This window comes from Manihot esculenta, chromosome 8, assembly GCF_001659605.2.
Source record: "Manihot esculenta cultivar AM560-2 chromosome 8, M.esculenta_v8, whole genome shotgun sequence".
Taxonomy (NCBI): domain Eukaryota; kingdom Viridiplantae; phylum Streptophyta; class Magnoliopsida; order Malpighiales; family Euphorbiaceae; genus Manihot; species Manihot esculenta.
Genome location: NC_035168.2, coordinates 6,020,497 through 6,036,497, shown reverse-complemented (window position 1 = coordinate 6,036,497; position 16,001 = coordinate 6,020,497). Strand labels below are relative to the sequence as shown.

Sequence of the window (16,001 nt, the reverse complement as noted above, 5' to 3'; positions counted from 1 at the left end):
AAGCCTTGTTCTTTCAACCAACAATCACACCAATAAGGCTTCTGCTGCTATTAACAAAAGCAGAAGTACTTGATCATCCATGGCAGAAGCAAGAAGCAGAGAGGAGAAAGAAAGATCGATCCATAGGCGAGCTTATACAAAATCTATCAAATCTTTATATATATAAATGTTTCGTTTGTATCTTTGTTCATTTGTTTGTTATATACTTATCAACTATAGTTGTCTAAGGAATTTGCAGTTCTCTCTCTCCCTTTTTCCCTTAATTTTTAAGTTTTGGAGAAATTTTATTTTAAATGCTTTGTTTTTTTTCAGAAAATTCTATAGCAGGGAAAATTAAATAATTATATTAGTATAAATTTAATTAATTTATACTATAACTTAAATTTGAAAAATTTTATGTTCTAATTCCGATTTCAATTTCCATTTCAAAGGAAAACAGCAATATCAGGCAACTCCTCGAATCTCAATCAAACCCTCACCGGAGACTAGGCAAGATTTTGCCCACTGATTTTGACTTCAAAAAGTTTGTTTTCATTTTTCGCCATTACGTCACTTGAAATACCGAGGAATTGCACAACTTATGTATATCACAATTCGATTAATATGATATACTTAATTATATAATTTATCATAATTTATATTTATAGACTTAATTTGATAACAAAAGTATCTAAATAACTCTAAATTTTAAATTTTACACTATCAATTTTTAATTTTTATTTTTTAAAAAAATAATTTATTATAATTTAATGAAATATATTTTTTATATTCAATAAATTAAATAATAAAATTTTTTTAGAAGCAAGCATATTCCATTTTAGATTCAATTTCTAAAATAAGCAGCGTGGGATGGACGCTGATGCTGGGGCGGCGAAGCATGCATATATCGTTGGTCAAAGGTTCAAATTGAAGAATTTTTTTTTTTTTTTTTCCAAGTGATGGCTAAATGTCGTTTGAAAACGACTACTTGGGTATTAATCTATAAATCGAAACCGACTAATCTGATTCATCCATCATGCCCAATTTGTGTGGTTCAGGTTTGAGATCTTTTGTTGAAACTATAAAATTATTCATGAATATATCTTAATTAATATTACTTCTTTTGTTTTATATTTGAATGTAATTTTAATTAATTTTTAAAATTAAAATTAAAAATAAATAATTTAATTATTATATATAATTCATATTTTAAATAGTAATCAATTTTATTTTATAATAATAATTATAACTATTTTATAATAAATATATTATTTAATTTAAAATAGCTCTATATATAAATAATTAAAAATAATATATCTATTATAAAAAATTTTTAATTATTAATACAAAATAATTTTTTTAATTATTAATATTTCTATATATAAATTTTTAATATATTTTATTTTTTAAAAGAAAAGAAAATGCAGAATAATGAAAGGGAATGTGATAAAAAGAAAATGAAAAAAATGTAAAAAAGTTGAAAAATAAGAAAAGTTGATGAAGAAAATGAAAAATAAGTAAAAAAAAAAGAGTGAAATTAGAGAAAATAAGGAAAAGATGATGAAGATGAGAAAAGAGAAAAGAGAAATAAAAAATGAGAATAAATGAAATGAAAGAAAAGGAAAGAATGAATGAGATAATAATAAATGAAATTGAAGGAACAGGAAATCTATTGTGCGATTTTTCTATCAATTTTAATTGAAAAACGAAGTTTTAAATTCTATTGTTGATCGAAAGCAAAGTACAAAACTGAAAAAATGATAGTTTTTCCTTTAAAAATTACTAATCTGTTGAGATATAAAATTTTAATTCCTAATTTTTCCGTTTAAAATCAAGAATTTCCAAATAATTCAATTTAATAATAATAATAATCCATCCATGAAATTTTTTCAAATCAAAATACGAGTACGTACGTTGCATCGGCATGCATAGGATTATTTGGGATAAGCATCCATCCTCAAATCACAAAATGTCCCAAAAAAAAAGTGTAAGAATGTAAAATATAATAATACGTGCGCTTTATTCGATTTGAGGATATGTCCATCAATCTACACTCTTTCAGTTGCTTTCCTGCTTGTTAGGGAAAAACAAAAAATGAATATAGATTAGCCGATACATTGTTTAACAATATTAACAATTGTAATATTTTAAAATTTATTATTCTCGTAGAAATATAAAGCCATTCATATTTTTTAAATCATGGGAGGTATCTTGACCTATCTTTTCTAAGTGAAAAAAAGAGGCAGATTTTCTGTTATCTTTAAGGAAAAATTTGGAAGAGTGTTTTTGTAGATCTTAAGAGTATATTCAATGGCAAATGAGTGATGGACAGCTCATTGATATTTGAAATGATCCCTAATTGAATTCAGATGAGAATTTTCACTTAGAGACAACTCGGGTAGAGAATACGAAGGTGACAGGTCTTATTAGTAAGGATGGACTTAGTTTGAATTTTCAATTACTTAATGAATTACTTTTACTAGTGAATGTGGATATTATCTCTCGTATTCAGTTGAACGAGACTATTGGTAATGCATGAATTCAGTTCAGTGCAAATTAATTAGTTCCTTTAGGGTTTTCTTTATTTCATCTAGCTAGAGACATTATAGGGATGATATTTTTATGCACTATATGATCTCATGGGAAATTTGGAATGAAAGAAATAATAGAATTTGGAGAAAAACTTATGAATTCCATTCTAAGATATTCTAAAGAGGTTTATTTCTATTTAATTTTTTTAGAGTATATATATGATTTGGCTTTTAATAGTATAATCAAACCGAACCGAGTTAAAATTTATAAAGTTTAAATTCATTTATTAAAAAAATTTAAAAATTTGAGTTCGAATCAAACTTTATATATAAACTTGACTTCAATTCATAAAATATTAAATGAATTCGTGGATAAAAAGCTCAAACTTAAAAATTATTTAAAAATAAATTTAACTATATTTTTTATTATATCTAAAATATTTTAAATTCTTTTCACATCTATAAATATTATAAATCTCTAACATGTCAGGAGAGAGAAGGGCTTTCTTTTTATGGAAAAGGAGAACCCCTCCTCCTCCCTTCCCTTCTTCTGACGTGGGATGGGATTGTCCTACATCCACTATGTGTTTTTAAAAAAAAAAAAAATTTATTTATTTTATTTTATATCAATAATTGTCTCTTAATATATTATATATAATTAAAATTAAAATTAAAATTTTATAATTTATCAATAAAAATGTATTTTATTTAACATTTATTAATACTTTCCTTTTAATATACTTTTAAAGTTTTTCTTAAAAAATATTTAATTATAAGAGTATTTTATGATTTTAAGATATTTTAAATAAATAAAATATTTTTCATTTTTAAAATATCTTAATTCAAATTTATATAAATAAATAATTTTAAAATATCCTAAATAAATGTATTATACATCTTAAAAATTGATAAAATATTTATTATAGTGCAATGAATTATTATTGTGATGGGATTATAAAGAGGTAGAAGTGAGCAGTATTTGATTCTGATGACTACCGAACTTCCTCTATTCTGGATGAGACCGGGTTCAAGAGGAGAACAATGGCCCAAAACCTATCAAATCCTTCTTAGGTTGACCAACTCAGCATCTCAGGCCTCGACCCAAATACGTCGGGCCGGATGGGTTACCCGCGAGTCCAGACCCAGCAGGAAGATGCCCAGCCCGGTGATGTGATGTGAGGGAGATGAGCTAGTCCAGTCACTTCACAGTCCTGCCCGCATGCGCGTCGGGGGAATTAAATGGCCGTCTGACGTGAAAAGGGAGTCTGACACGTCCGTACATAGGGGCTGAGTGACATAGATAGACAACACAATAGCAGGAACATGAGGGACAGGTAAAAAGAGAGGGGGTCTTCCATTTCCTTCTTATGGGGCCGGCTTCTTCCTCGACTCCATATTTTTTTTTACTTTATTTTTCTCTGCAATTCTTGCCTATCCATACTACCCTAGTTCATGAACCTGACTTGAACATCGGAGGGTCTCCACCGGGGGCATCCCCGGTAGACCTCTGACCATTTTTCCTTATTTTGCAGGTCCTTTTACCAAATCGAACATTGAGAGACCCATATGATGGAGCAAGAAGAAAATCAGATCTATATATCATGGAGTAAGAGGAAGATCAGATTTATCAAATGGCGCCGTCTGTGTGAACAAAAGAGATTTTTACTATCTTTAAAGTTCCTAAATTCACCCATTGAGATCCACATAAAAGTATAAAAGTTTATACAAAAAGGAAGCTGGAGGTTTACAATAACCCAGCTAAAAAAAAGATTCATTATGTTCAAGAATATTTTGATAGTCTTTCAGATAGTTTATTTTAATATTTATTGAATTTTATTACTACTAACTTTTTCTTTGAAACCTGGTGAAGTGAAATTTCAGATCGAAATACTTATCTATGAGTATAAAATTTTAATATTTTCTATAGGAAAAAAAATAAATAAAATAAGTGATGTATATATTTGTTGAAATTGTGAGGTCGGCTGTATATATGTTGTAAAGGTTAAATGGGCAGGTCGGCTATAGAGTCCCAAGTTAGTAAATTAGAGCGAAAATTAATAAATAAAAAATAAAATAAAATACAAAAAAAGAAGGATCTGCGAGAAAAAATGAAGCAAGTTGGATAGATTGGACATCTCTCTGACTAGACAACAAATAGGCGAGGTCGGACTGCACAACAAATGATGAAAAATAGATCGGCGGAAGAGCTCAGGTGAAAAGACTCAAACTGTTCAAAATTGCCTCTTGCTGTGTATGCTTATTATTTTGCTTTAGAATATCAAGACTGCCTTTAGTTACTGGCAATTGTTTTTTATTAATTATTATTGAATACAAAAGATTTTATAGATTATTAAGAGATATGCTTTGTATGTAAATAATAATGCTAAATTTAATTAAAGTATACTTCTCTGAGGTTAAATATCTTGATAATTGCTTACATAACATTAAAATATTAGTACAGACATTCCTAAGAAAAAGATCATGTATTTTATAGATTGAAAAATCTTGGAGAAATTTACACATGCAAAATATTATTTATTGAATCTCTAAATTATATGAGTTAATATTATTAGTTAGAGCTAATATTTACATTCATCTAAAATATGAAACTAAGTGACATGTGCAACATATTATTTATTGATGAATATTATTGAATTGACAATGAGCATCCTTATTATATACACTCTGTGCAAACTCTTATTTTGCAGAAAAAATTCTGTAGGTGACCGGTCTCGGAAAATGACTCCTGGCACCACAAAACCAGCTGAGATGACGAAGCGACAGTAAGGCCAATGAGCCTGAATCCCATGCAAGGATAGAGAGCCTGGAAGCGACAGTAAAACCTAAGAGCCTGAATCTTGTGCAAGACCTCAGTGAGGTAAGTGACCGGCCTCAGAAAATGACCCCCGGCACCACAAAACCGGCTGAGATGACAAAGCGACACTAAGGCCAATGAGCTTGAATCCCATGCAAGGCTAGAGAGCCTGGAAGCTACAGTAAGGCTTAAGAGGCTGAATCTTGCGCAAGACCTCAATGAGGTAGGTGACCAGCCTCGGAAAATGACCCCCAGCACCATAAAACCGGCTGAGATGGCGAATCGACAGTAAGGCCAATGAGCCTGAATCCCATGCAAGGCTAAAGAGCTTGGAAGCGACAGTAAAGTCTAAAAGCCTAAATCTTGCGCAAGACCTCAGTGAGGTAGGTGACCGGCCTCGGAAAATGACCCCCGGCACCACAAAATCGGCTGAGATGATGAATCGATAGTAAGGCCAGTGAGCCTGAATCCCATGCAAGGCTAGAGAGCCTGGAAGCGACAGTAAGGCCTAAGAGCCTGAATTTTACGCAAGACCTCAGTGAGGTAGGTGACCAACCTCGAAAAATGACCCCCGGCACCACAAAATCGGCTAAGATGATGAAGCAACAGTAAGGCCAATGAGCCTGAATCCCATACAAGGCTAGAGAGCCTGGAAGCAACAGTAAGGCCTAAGAGCCTAAATCTGGTACAAGACCTCAGTGAGGTAGGTGACCGGCCTCGGAAAATGACCCCCGACACCACAAAACCGGCTGACATGACGAAGCGACAGTAAGGCCAATGAGTATGAATCCCATGCAAGGCTAAAGAGCCTAGAAGCGACAGTAAGGCCTAAGAGTCTGAATCTTGAGCAAGCCCTCAGCGAGGTAGGTGACTGGTCTAGGAAAATGATTGCCAGCACCACAAAACCAAGCTGAGAGGATGAAGGAAACTACTCTTTCACCTTTTATTAAAAAAAAACTGTATACTTACAGCAAACAGCGGCGTACGATGACAACACGCAAAAACAACTCAAAAGAACACAGCTCAAAAGAACACAGCTCCGACCTCACATAAAATATTGGGGCACTGGACCATAAATGAAAAGTTAAACTCCGACCTCCCAAATGAGCTCGGGTCATAAGGTAAAGAGACTTTGATCTCACATAACAGCCAAAAGCGCCAAAGCGCCATGCTGATCTCAAGAGGGTGCTGGAACAGAAATAAAAAATCTGAATCCGACCTTTCAAAATAGCTCGGGTTACAGGCTAATAAGACCTCAATCTCGCAAAATAGCCAACATATAACGAAATTAAACTAAGGCGCCCCAACGCCTATATCATGTAGCAATGTGACCTACTAAAGGCCAATGCAAGGCTTACGACGCCAAAGTGTCAAAGCACCACGCCGATCTCAATAAAATGAGCTCGAACTGGTAAATCCAATAGGCAGATCAAATTAAGGCGAGGCGAATCCTAAGCAAAATGCATACCAAGATAGAGAACCAAACAAAGGACTAGGGACAATCATAGGAGGCACTAACCTTGAGAATTGACCGCTAGCACTAAACCAGCTCGGCTAGCCTAGAGAAAGGTCTAAGCAGCAAAGAGCTCGAAAAAACGCTTGAGGGAAGACAGCTCGGAAAGCACTCGGCAGCAAAAAACCCAAACAACCGAGACATACTCAAGGGTCAAATGCTCAGATAAAGAATCAAGGGGACAGAAGCAATGTAAAAGGCCAAATGAACCATTCTGAATGATTGGATGGGGCAGTAGAAAGTCTTGACTCATTGGATACAAAAGAATTGAACCCTAGTATGGTCAAACCCAAAATAGATAGTCCAACCTCTTCGACCGGGGTCGATCTTCTCAAAAACCCAGAGCGGCCAGACATACCTCCCTGTTGAGCCTTATGTCTGTGCTGGCGAGGCTATAAACCTATAAAAGAAAGGTTAAAAGCTGAACAAACAAGCAGTCAGGCTGAAACATAACTTGTGTAAGGCTAGACAAGAAAGTAAGAAATTAAGTACGACTTCACAAAAGAGCTCGGGACACCAAAGTAAAGAAAACGAAATCCCGAACTCTTGAGCTCATAGCACAAGCAGTATCACGGGCTATAGGCATAAAAGCCTAAGCAAAGAATAAAAATTCGAGCTTCCGAACTCGCAGTACGGACAGACTCACAACAAGTAAACAATCAAGCTGAATAAAGCTGAGTGTAGAAGAAACAACAAAGAGCCGAGCTCCCTATATGAAAAGGCCTGCCAATGCGAAATGCACAAAAGGATAAACGAAAGTGAAGAGTCGTGCCCGCAGCTCGGATTAACCTACAGTAAATAAACACTTAGCAAAGATGACCCAGGAAGAGGAAGACGACAAAAGGCCAAGCTATCCCAGTGGAGCACACAGCTCAGACCGCACTGACTGGCAGAAGGTTACATCTAGAGGGACAAGATGTCCGAGCTCGTAACAAGAACAAGATTTAAAATCGTCTAATGTGGGGCACTCATGCAAATAAGACATTCCTCTAGGTATTATATATCTGAGCTCGCAGCACTGATGAGGTCATGAGCCAAAAACAGAAATGCCCTCATGAGAATAAGAAAAACCCGCAAGTCAGAAGCTTAGACAGACGCCGAGCTCTTAGCCCGGGTCAGTTCGACTAGCAAAGTCCCAGTAGAGATAGCCTGGTCCATTAAATAAGTAAAATTGACAAAGCAAGAAGACTGTCTGAGTAAAAAATAATAATAAGGTACAGGCCGAGGTGAAATATCATTCATCATCAAATACACATCTCCAGATCGCCATACATTCAAACATCAAAGTAAAGAGATAAAGAAATAAAAAGGCAAGGAAAGGACGCTTTTGACAGGAGCAATTCTTAGGCCACGCGGTCATAAATAGAGTTTAAGGATTTACCCTCTTGCCACTCATGTAATAACTGCCGAGGAGGTAACTTCCTCGGCTCCATATATTTTTTTTTACTTTATTTTTCTCTGCAACTCTTGCCTATCTATACTATCCTAGTTCATGAACCTGACTTGAACGTCGGAGGGTCTCCACCGGGGGCATCCCCGATAGACCCCTGACCATTTTTTCTTATTTTGCAGATCCTTTCATCAAATCGAACATTGAGAGACCCATATGATGGACCCATATGATGGAGTAAGAAGAAAACCAGATCTATTATGGAGTAAGAGAAAGATCAGATTTATTAGGTTCAAATCGAAAAAAACTTATTGAATCGAATTAATTTAAAACTTTAGTTTGGTTTTTTTATTTATTTTGGTTCGATTCGATTTTTAATTTTAAAATTTTCGGTTATTTTAGTTCGATTTAGTTTTAATCTGAAAAAATCAAAAAAATCGAACCGAACTGAATAGTGATAATAGTATATTATTTTTAATAATTTAAAGACATTAGATCATATTAAGATTAAAATATTTCAATTAAATTTTAAAATACTAAAAATAAAGTAAAAAAAATTATTAAAAATTCAAACCAGTAAATCGAACTGAATCGGATCGGTTCAATTCAATTTAATTTCTGATTAAAATCGATTTGATTTGATTTTTATAAATATCAAAACTTCATATTTTAATTTATTCAATTTAATTCGATTTTCAATCGAACCGACCGAATGATAGTTAAGTGTTATTCAATCCGAACATGAAATTTTATCTGAATTTGGACAGGTAATTTTTTATTGTTGACTTTTACTCTCTTAGGAATCTGAATCTATATAATTTTTGAATTGGCCTTGAGGTTCTGAGCTTTCTTTCAAATATTATTTCTGATGAGATTGTTCCATAGTTTTTCACATGGAGAGACCTATTAGTCTTGACTTAGTTTGGTTCTAATATGTCAAGTTTTTTTATTATTAAATAAAAATTTTATTATTTAAAAAAATTCATTCTTGAAATATATAAAAAAATTTTTATATTTTTTCTAATTCATGCATTTAAATCAATGAATTTAGATTTGCGTTAAATATCTTGTTTTGGAAGTTTAAAATTCATATTCAACTTCTACTTGTTTTGCATAAAATATTTTAGAGGAAATTATTATTTTTATATATTTTTAATATTTAGAGAACTACAAAAATTATTTAATAGAAAATATTCTTTTGATGTAATAATTATTTTTTGAATATTCATCTTCATTTAAATTTTTTTTTTGCAATGGATTTCCTTTTAAATTTAAAATTCTCTTTATTAAGATATTTAATTTTCCTATATAATTTTACATTAATTTCCCTAAATAATTTAATATTATTATAATATATTAATTTTAATAGCTAATTAAATTTACAGTCATAGTCTTAATATATAGTGGTATGTGTATTTGAATAAATCTGAAAAATTTCAGATTTTATTCTTCAATTTTTGATTTTTATTTTAAAAAAAAAATCAATTAAATTTAATTTTTATTATTATAATATTAATTTATCATAAATGTATTTTACATGAATAGAAATTGATTAAACTTGCATGAGAATAAAATTAAGTACCTTCACATAAGCACACGATGATATCCAAGCACCAATTGAAAAAGCTGCACCTCACTCTTCAACCATCTGCTCAATAAAATTAATCACAGTGGTGTTCGGTTTAAACTGAAAAAATCAATCGAACTAAATTAATTTAAAATTTTAGTTTAATTTTTTATTTAATTCCATTCAGTTTGATTTTTAATTTTAAAAATTTCAGTTATTTCAGTTCGATTCGATTTTGATAAGAAAATAATAAAAAAATCGAATCAATAATATAGAGAAATTAAATTATATTAAAATTAAAATATTTTAATTAAATTTTAAAATATTAAAAATAAAGTGTAAAAAATAAAAAATTTATTAAAAAATCGAAACCAATTAAATCGAACTGAATCAGACCGGTTCAGTTCGATTTGATTTCTAATCAAAATCAGTTCGATTTGATTTTTATAAATACTATAATTTTAATTTTTGATTTATTCGGTTCAGTTCGATTTTGAACCGAACCAAGCGAATGCTCACCCCTAAAATTAACTTAGCAGGGAAGAAAGTTTTAGCAGGTGACATAAGAGCTTATAAAATAATGATTTTTTTTTTTTAATAATGGTTAGGTTTTTGAATATTTCAAAATTTTTAAAAATTTTATTTTTTCGATTAATTAAATTAGATTATTAGGGAAATTTTGATACTTTATCTTTAATTATCTTATATTACTTTAAAAAAAATTCATTTACCAAACACACAGTAAAAAGCAAATAAACCCTAAAATCCCTGGAATGAAAGTTACTGCTATAAATTTACTTTGGGATCGTTTAAAGAAGTGAACTTGTAATTTGTTTTTATCCTAGTACAATAATTAAAAAAAAAACAGATTATTATAATTCAATTTTTTTTTAATTTTCAAGATAATTTCTCATTAATCGATTAATTATTTATTTTCTAAATAAAAATTTAAAATTTTTCTTAATATTTAATAAAATTTAATAATTTTATTTTATATTAACGATGATTATAATTAAAAAATTAATAGAAAAAATTATTTTTAACCAAGATATCGTTAGTATTATTTGATTTAAATTGAAAAAATTAATTAAATTAAATTATTTTAAAAATTCAGTTTAATTTAAATTTTAAGTTTTGATTTATTCAGTTTCAGTTTGATTTTGAATCGAACCGATCAAATATAATCTAAAAACAGTTGATATAAAAATTAAAAGTCAAATAAAGTATTTTGCAATAAACTTTTAAATTTTAAACGGAAGTAAAGCTGATTATAGTATTTAATGCTTATCAAAAATCCAATTTTTTAAAAAAAAATTGTTAGAAAAAAAGTAAGAGTTTATTTTTTTAAAAAAAAAATTGGCATAAAAATAACCATAAAATAGAATTAGAAACATGGATAATGATCAAGACTTCGACTATTGAACGAAAATTATTTTTAGAAAAATATTTTGTATATATTTTATAATGATTAAGACGTTTAGAAAACTAATTAATAAAATTTTTTTAATTAAAAAAATTAAATTATTTTATGAAAGAATTTTTTTTAATAACACTTAAAATTTTTATTGATATCACTAGACTTGTACATGTATATATATATCACCACCATTATTTTTTACTATATTTCACCTAAATAATGAAAAACATTTTTAATTTTTTAAAAATAAATTATTTTTGTAAAAATATTTTCAGAGAATAAATGGAGGCCCAGTTTCAATTGAATTGAAACTGTTTTCTTTATGAAAACATAAATTTTTGTTTTCTCTTGGGAAAAATAAACTTATATTTTTAATCAATTTTTCTAAAATTTATATATAATTTAAATTTAAACAAAAACCCAATCCAAGTAAATCACACACTTCCTACACAATAAAAAAAATCCCATATTATTTTTATCCAATCAAAATAAAATATAATTTGTATCATTAACTTCAACCATGTATGTTTTGGTCAATATACTGTATATTACAGATAAATTATTATTAATTATATTTTAATATTTTATCTCTCCATTTTATAATTTTTATTTATTTTTTTATTATTTAAAATTATTATTTTAACAAATCCAAATAACATGTAATTTATCGCTATAATTTTTTTACATTCTTCTAATTTTATTCTCTAATTCAGTATAATTCTGTCATAATTCCAAATAAAAAACTATAATAAAAAAATAAATTCAATTTGATGCAACTTCTCAAATATATTCAAAATTAACTTTCAATGCTAGGTTAAAAACTATTGGGAAAAAGTTAAAAATATGGCAAAAGGAAAAGTCCTTACCGTGCACCCAACGACTCACTGCGAGCAGAAAGCTGTGCATGTCAGCAGCAAGCGTCTGCTGAGTAGAACAGACATAGATCCAGGCAGTGTCTAGCTTTAGCTTTGCCACCACCCATGTACCGAGTTTGGAGAGACCCAAACAAGCATATTTCACAAAATGGTACCCCACAAACGCCGCGGAAATGAAGGTTAAAGCCAACGACCAAACAAGAGCATAGCTCGAAAATTCAATGCCCAAAACTCCAACTACGAACTTGGGCATGATTTTAAGCATTAACAAACCATAAAGAGCAACAACACTGATCAACGTGTACACCAGAATTGGTCTACAAGGAATTGACCACATGAGAACTGCGATGGCCCCTGTACAAACAATAATATTGTTTGTTGCAAATGTGAGTATATAAAAGTTCAGAGGCAAATGGCCAGATAATATTTCCCCTGCATGAAACTGGTGAGCTTCTGCAGAAGAAGAGCTCGGGAGAAGAGAAACCAGCGTCAGCGAAGATGCATTAGATATTCCCAGTACCTTCAGAATTGTGTCCTTTGTCTCAGAGCTTAATCGGAGTGCCATCCTTATAATCCACCGGAAATACAAAAGCTTGTTAATTCCGGGATGTTTGATACTTGTCCAAGGTTCTTGTAATTGATAAACAGAAAGTCTTATGAGTGGTATTATTGTTATTATTGTTGTTATTTTGGGTATTTAAGTATTATAGCGTATGAATTTCCATTGTAAATTGCCGAGTAACAACCCTTCTCAGTTCATTGACTTCGTCACGCGGTTTTGGAAATATTTTTTACTAAAATAATTATATTAATGGTTCCGCTTATTTTCTCTTAGGAATTTAATTTTCATAAATAGTGTAAATATTTATTAAAAATATTTTATTATTTAATAAATTAACCCATTTTATTTTCAAAATTTAACTTTCATATATTGATCTCAGAAACGAGATTATATTTTTTTGATAAATACTAATAAATCAATGACTATCAGAAGCTTCCTTGACGTGATTTTTCCGCTTGACTATAAGAAGCTTCCTTGACATGATTTTTTCACTTTATTAAAATTAGTTTATTAAGAAAGAACTGGTCAAGGTTTGTTGTAACTAATTACTCGTTACCTTCAAACGATTGTTCTGCAAAGCTGACCGTATTCTACATCCATTTTCTAGTAAAAGAAGAAAAAGAATATGAATCAGCTTTTATTTTTATTAAACTTGAAATTATTCGTCTGAAAATTTTATTTACAAAAAAAAAAATAGATTCACATTTTTAACATGTAATTTTTTAAATTAAAAAAGAATTAAATTCTTTAATTTTAAATATAAAAACTAATAAAAAAACAAATAAATTAAATGAAAATTTAGAGGTTTCTTGAGTAAAATTATAAAATTTCGAATTCCAATTCAAAATCAAACTAAATTTGCTCAGTTTGATTTTTAGTGTATGAAGTTGCTGGTCTAATTTCAGTGTTCACACACTGCTATGTATGATTTTCTTTTTGGTCATATTAAAATAATTATATCATAATTTTTTTTTAAAAAAATTCAAATTAGTAAACATTAAATATTTACAAGTTGATTGTGGAGGGGTGAAACCTTTTCCATGAAATTTCATTTTGTGATGTATAAACGCCCAAAAAGAAGAGTTACCACCTTTTTCCACACGGTTTTGTTATACAAATCGTAAACAAATTAAAAAAAAAAAAATCCATCAAAATCACTCAGAATAAATTATAATAAAATAAAAAATGTTCTTCAAATAAATAAAGTGTAAATTAAATAAAACAAGAGACAAAATCAATACAGTTGACTAGAAGTTAAGAATTTTCTTTAATTTTTAATAGTTCAATTTATTTTGAGAAAAGGGTAAAATTGACAAATAAGAAGGGGAAGAAAACACATACAGAAAACCTTTGTATTCTTGATTTCTTTGCTCTAGCAGCTCATCTTGGTGTGCCCATGGATTTCTTTCTAAGTGAAACATTCCAATACTTCCGAAAAAAATTGCAGTTGACAGATGTGCGCACTCTCTTTACTTTCCCCGAGACCAACCCAGGAAAGGGTACCGGCTATCAGGTCAGTTTTCCGGTAAAATCTTTCTTTCCCGGAAAATATTTTCTTTTTCATGCTTCGTTTAAGTTTATTAGATGTCTAGCAAAAATGGGGAGACCTTGTACTAAGAGTAGATGTTGAAATAACAGAGTATAAGTGATTATGCTTAGAATAATTCATTGACTCTAAGGTTTTTCCAGTTTTGTTCTTTAAATTTGCAATTTCCAGTTTTGATGTTTGAAATAATAAAGAAACTGTGATTATATTTTTACCTTTCAGATTGATTGGAATATGAATGAATTTGATCTTGAAGTCCCAACAGCGGTCAATGAATTTTTTATAAGATTTTTTTTCTCTGCAATTTTTAATCAATATTTGTGTATTGATAAGAATAAATGGTGAACAAAACAGAACAGAACAGAACAGAACAGAAAAGAATCATGGAATCATTCCTCTGTTTTCTTGGCATCACAGGTTATAATGATAGAAGATGAGAAAATTGAAGATTCAATGTCGTCTCTGGAAACAACAGAAAATGCTGAAGCTTTAAGAGGAAAAGACACGGTTGAACAGAAAAATCGTCAGAGCAACTTTCGATTTCAGAATGTAGTTATGAAGCTGGATCACGAGCCACCTCCTCCAGGGTCCATTGGCAGCTCCGAGTTCCGAAACAGAAGCGCTCATTTGCTGTTACTGATTTCAACTTGTGCAGCAGCAGGGAGCCTTCTCGTAGCCTTTCAGCTGCCGAATTTGCTTCCTGTCAAAGTCTCAAGTAATCATTCCGGCGGAATGTTCCCCCTGCTCCTTTACTTTAACTCCATCATCTTTTTTGCATCAATGGCCTTGATCACAATCCTTATGCACAAGCTTCCAATCCTTCCATGGCTACTAATCTCAGTGTCTTCTAAAATTGGAGCTTATATGTGTGCAGTCATAGCCAACTCTCCTCCTGACGTTGTGCCTGTGCTTTTCATCGGAAGTTCCATCTTTGCAGCTGCTTTCTTGCATTGCGTGGCTCCGCAGCGCAAGTCGTTCAATCTTCTCCGGTGAGCTTTCTCCGGATGTCTTCAAAAACTGCTCATGCCAATAAACCTTAACTACTACTACTACTACAAAGAAAGAAAAAATAAAAATAAAAAGCATGTGTGATTCTGAGTCAAGAGCACTATATGCCTGTGCTAGCTTGTTTACTTGAATTGATGGAGCTTCTCATGGCTTCCAGTGTTGTAGTTTCTGTTTTTTATTTTCCTGTAAAACTTAAAATGCCCAGATATCATGGATAATAATTTTCAAAAATAATGTTATGCTGTTGTTTTTAGACAACGTTGCAGCTTTTTTACTTTAATTTTTTCAGTGTTTCGTTGATGAAGATGCATAAGAAATGGATTTTCTCAGACAATCTGAGCAGGGGGGGAATGAGTGCTTAGTTGTCTTAATTTTTGTCATTAAAATTAATATATTAAAATTATTTAAAAATAATAAAAATTGAAATGGTTAAATTAACTAAATATTCCTTACACTTTAAATTTTAATTTTTCTTTTCTTTTACTATTATTAGTATTAACAAAAACTTAAAATATATAAATCTTTTTGCTAGAACTTACGACTTAATTAGTTTCGAGAATATATATATATACTAATAAAAATTCAATAAAAATTAAAAATAAATTAGGACAGTAAGTTGATTTATAATTACAAAATATATGGTAAATTTTGCATTAAAATAATGATCTTACTTAGTCATAAAATTAAATTAATTATTTTTTATATTATTAAAAGTAAAAGTACTATTGAAATGATAATATTTTTATTTTTATATTTATTTATTATAATATTAAAAAATAAATTTTATACCTATTTAAT

The 16,001-nt window shown here is 30.1% G+C and overlaps 1 protein-coding gene across 1 annotated transcript; it reads left to right on the top strand.

The window, feature by feature from the left end:
- The first annotated feature begins 13,962 nt into the window (after positions 1-13,962).
- Positions 13,963-15,461, top strand: LOC110620344. Its single transcript, XM_021764045.2, has 2 exons — positions 13,963-14,162; positions 14,613-15,461. The coding sequence occupies exons 1-2, from the start codon at positions 14,046-14,048 to the stop codon at positions 15,186-15,188; spliced, it is 693 nt and encodes a 230-aa protein (XP_021619737.1). The 5' UTR covers positions 13,963-14,045; the 3' UTR covers positions 15,189-15,461.
- The last annotated feature ends 540 nt before the right edge of the window (positions 15,462-16,001 follow it).

Excerpts from the sequence above, each read along its gene's own strand:
- LOC110620344 (XM_021764045.2), top strand. The coding sequence starts at position 14,046 with ATGGATTTCTTTCTAAGTGAAACATTCCAATACTTCCGAAAAAAATTG. Across the intron at positions 14,163-14,612 it reads GAAAGGGTACCGGCTATCAG|GTTATAATGATAGAAGATGA; the intron begins GTCAGTTTTCCG and ends TTGGCATCACAG.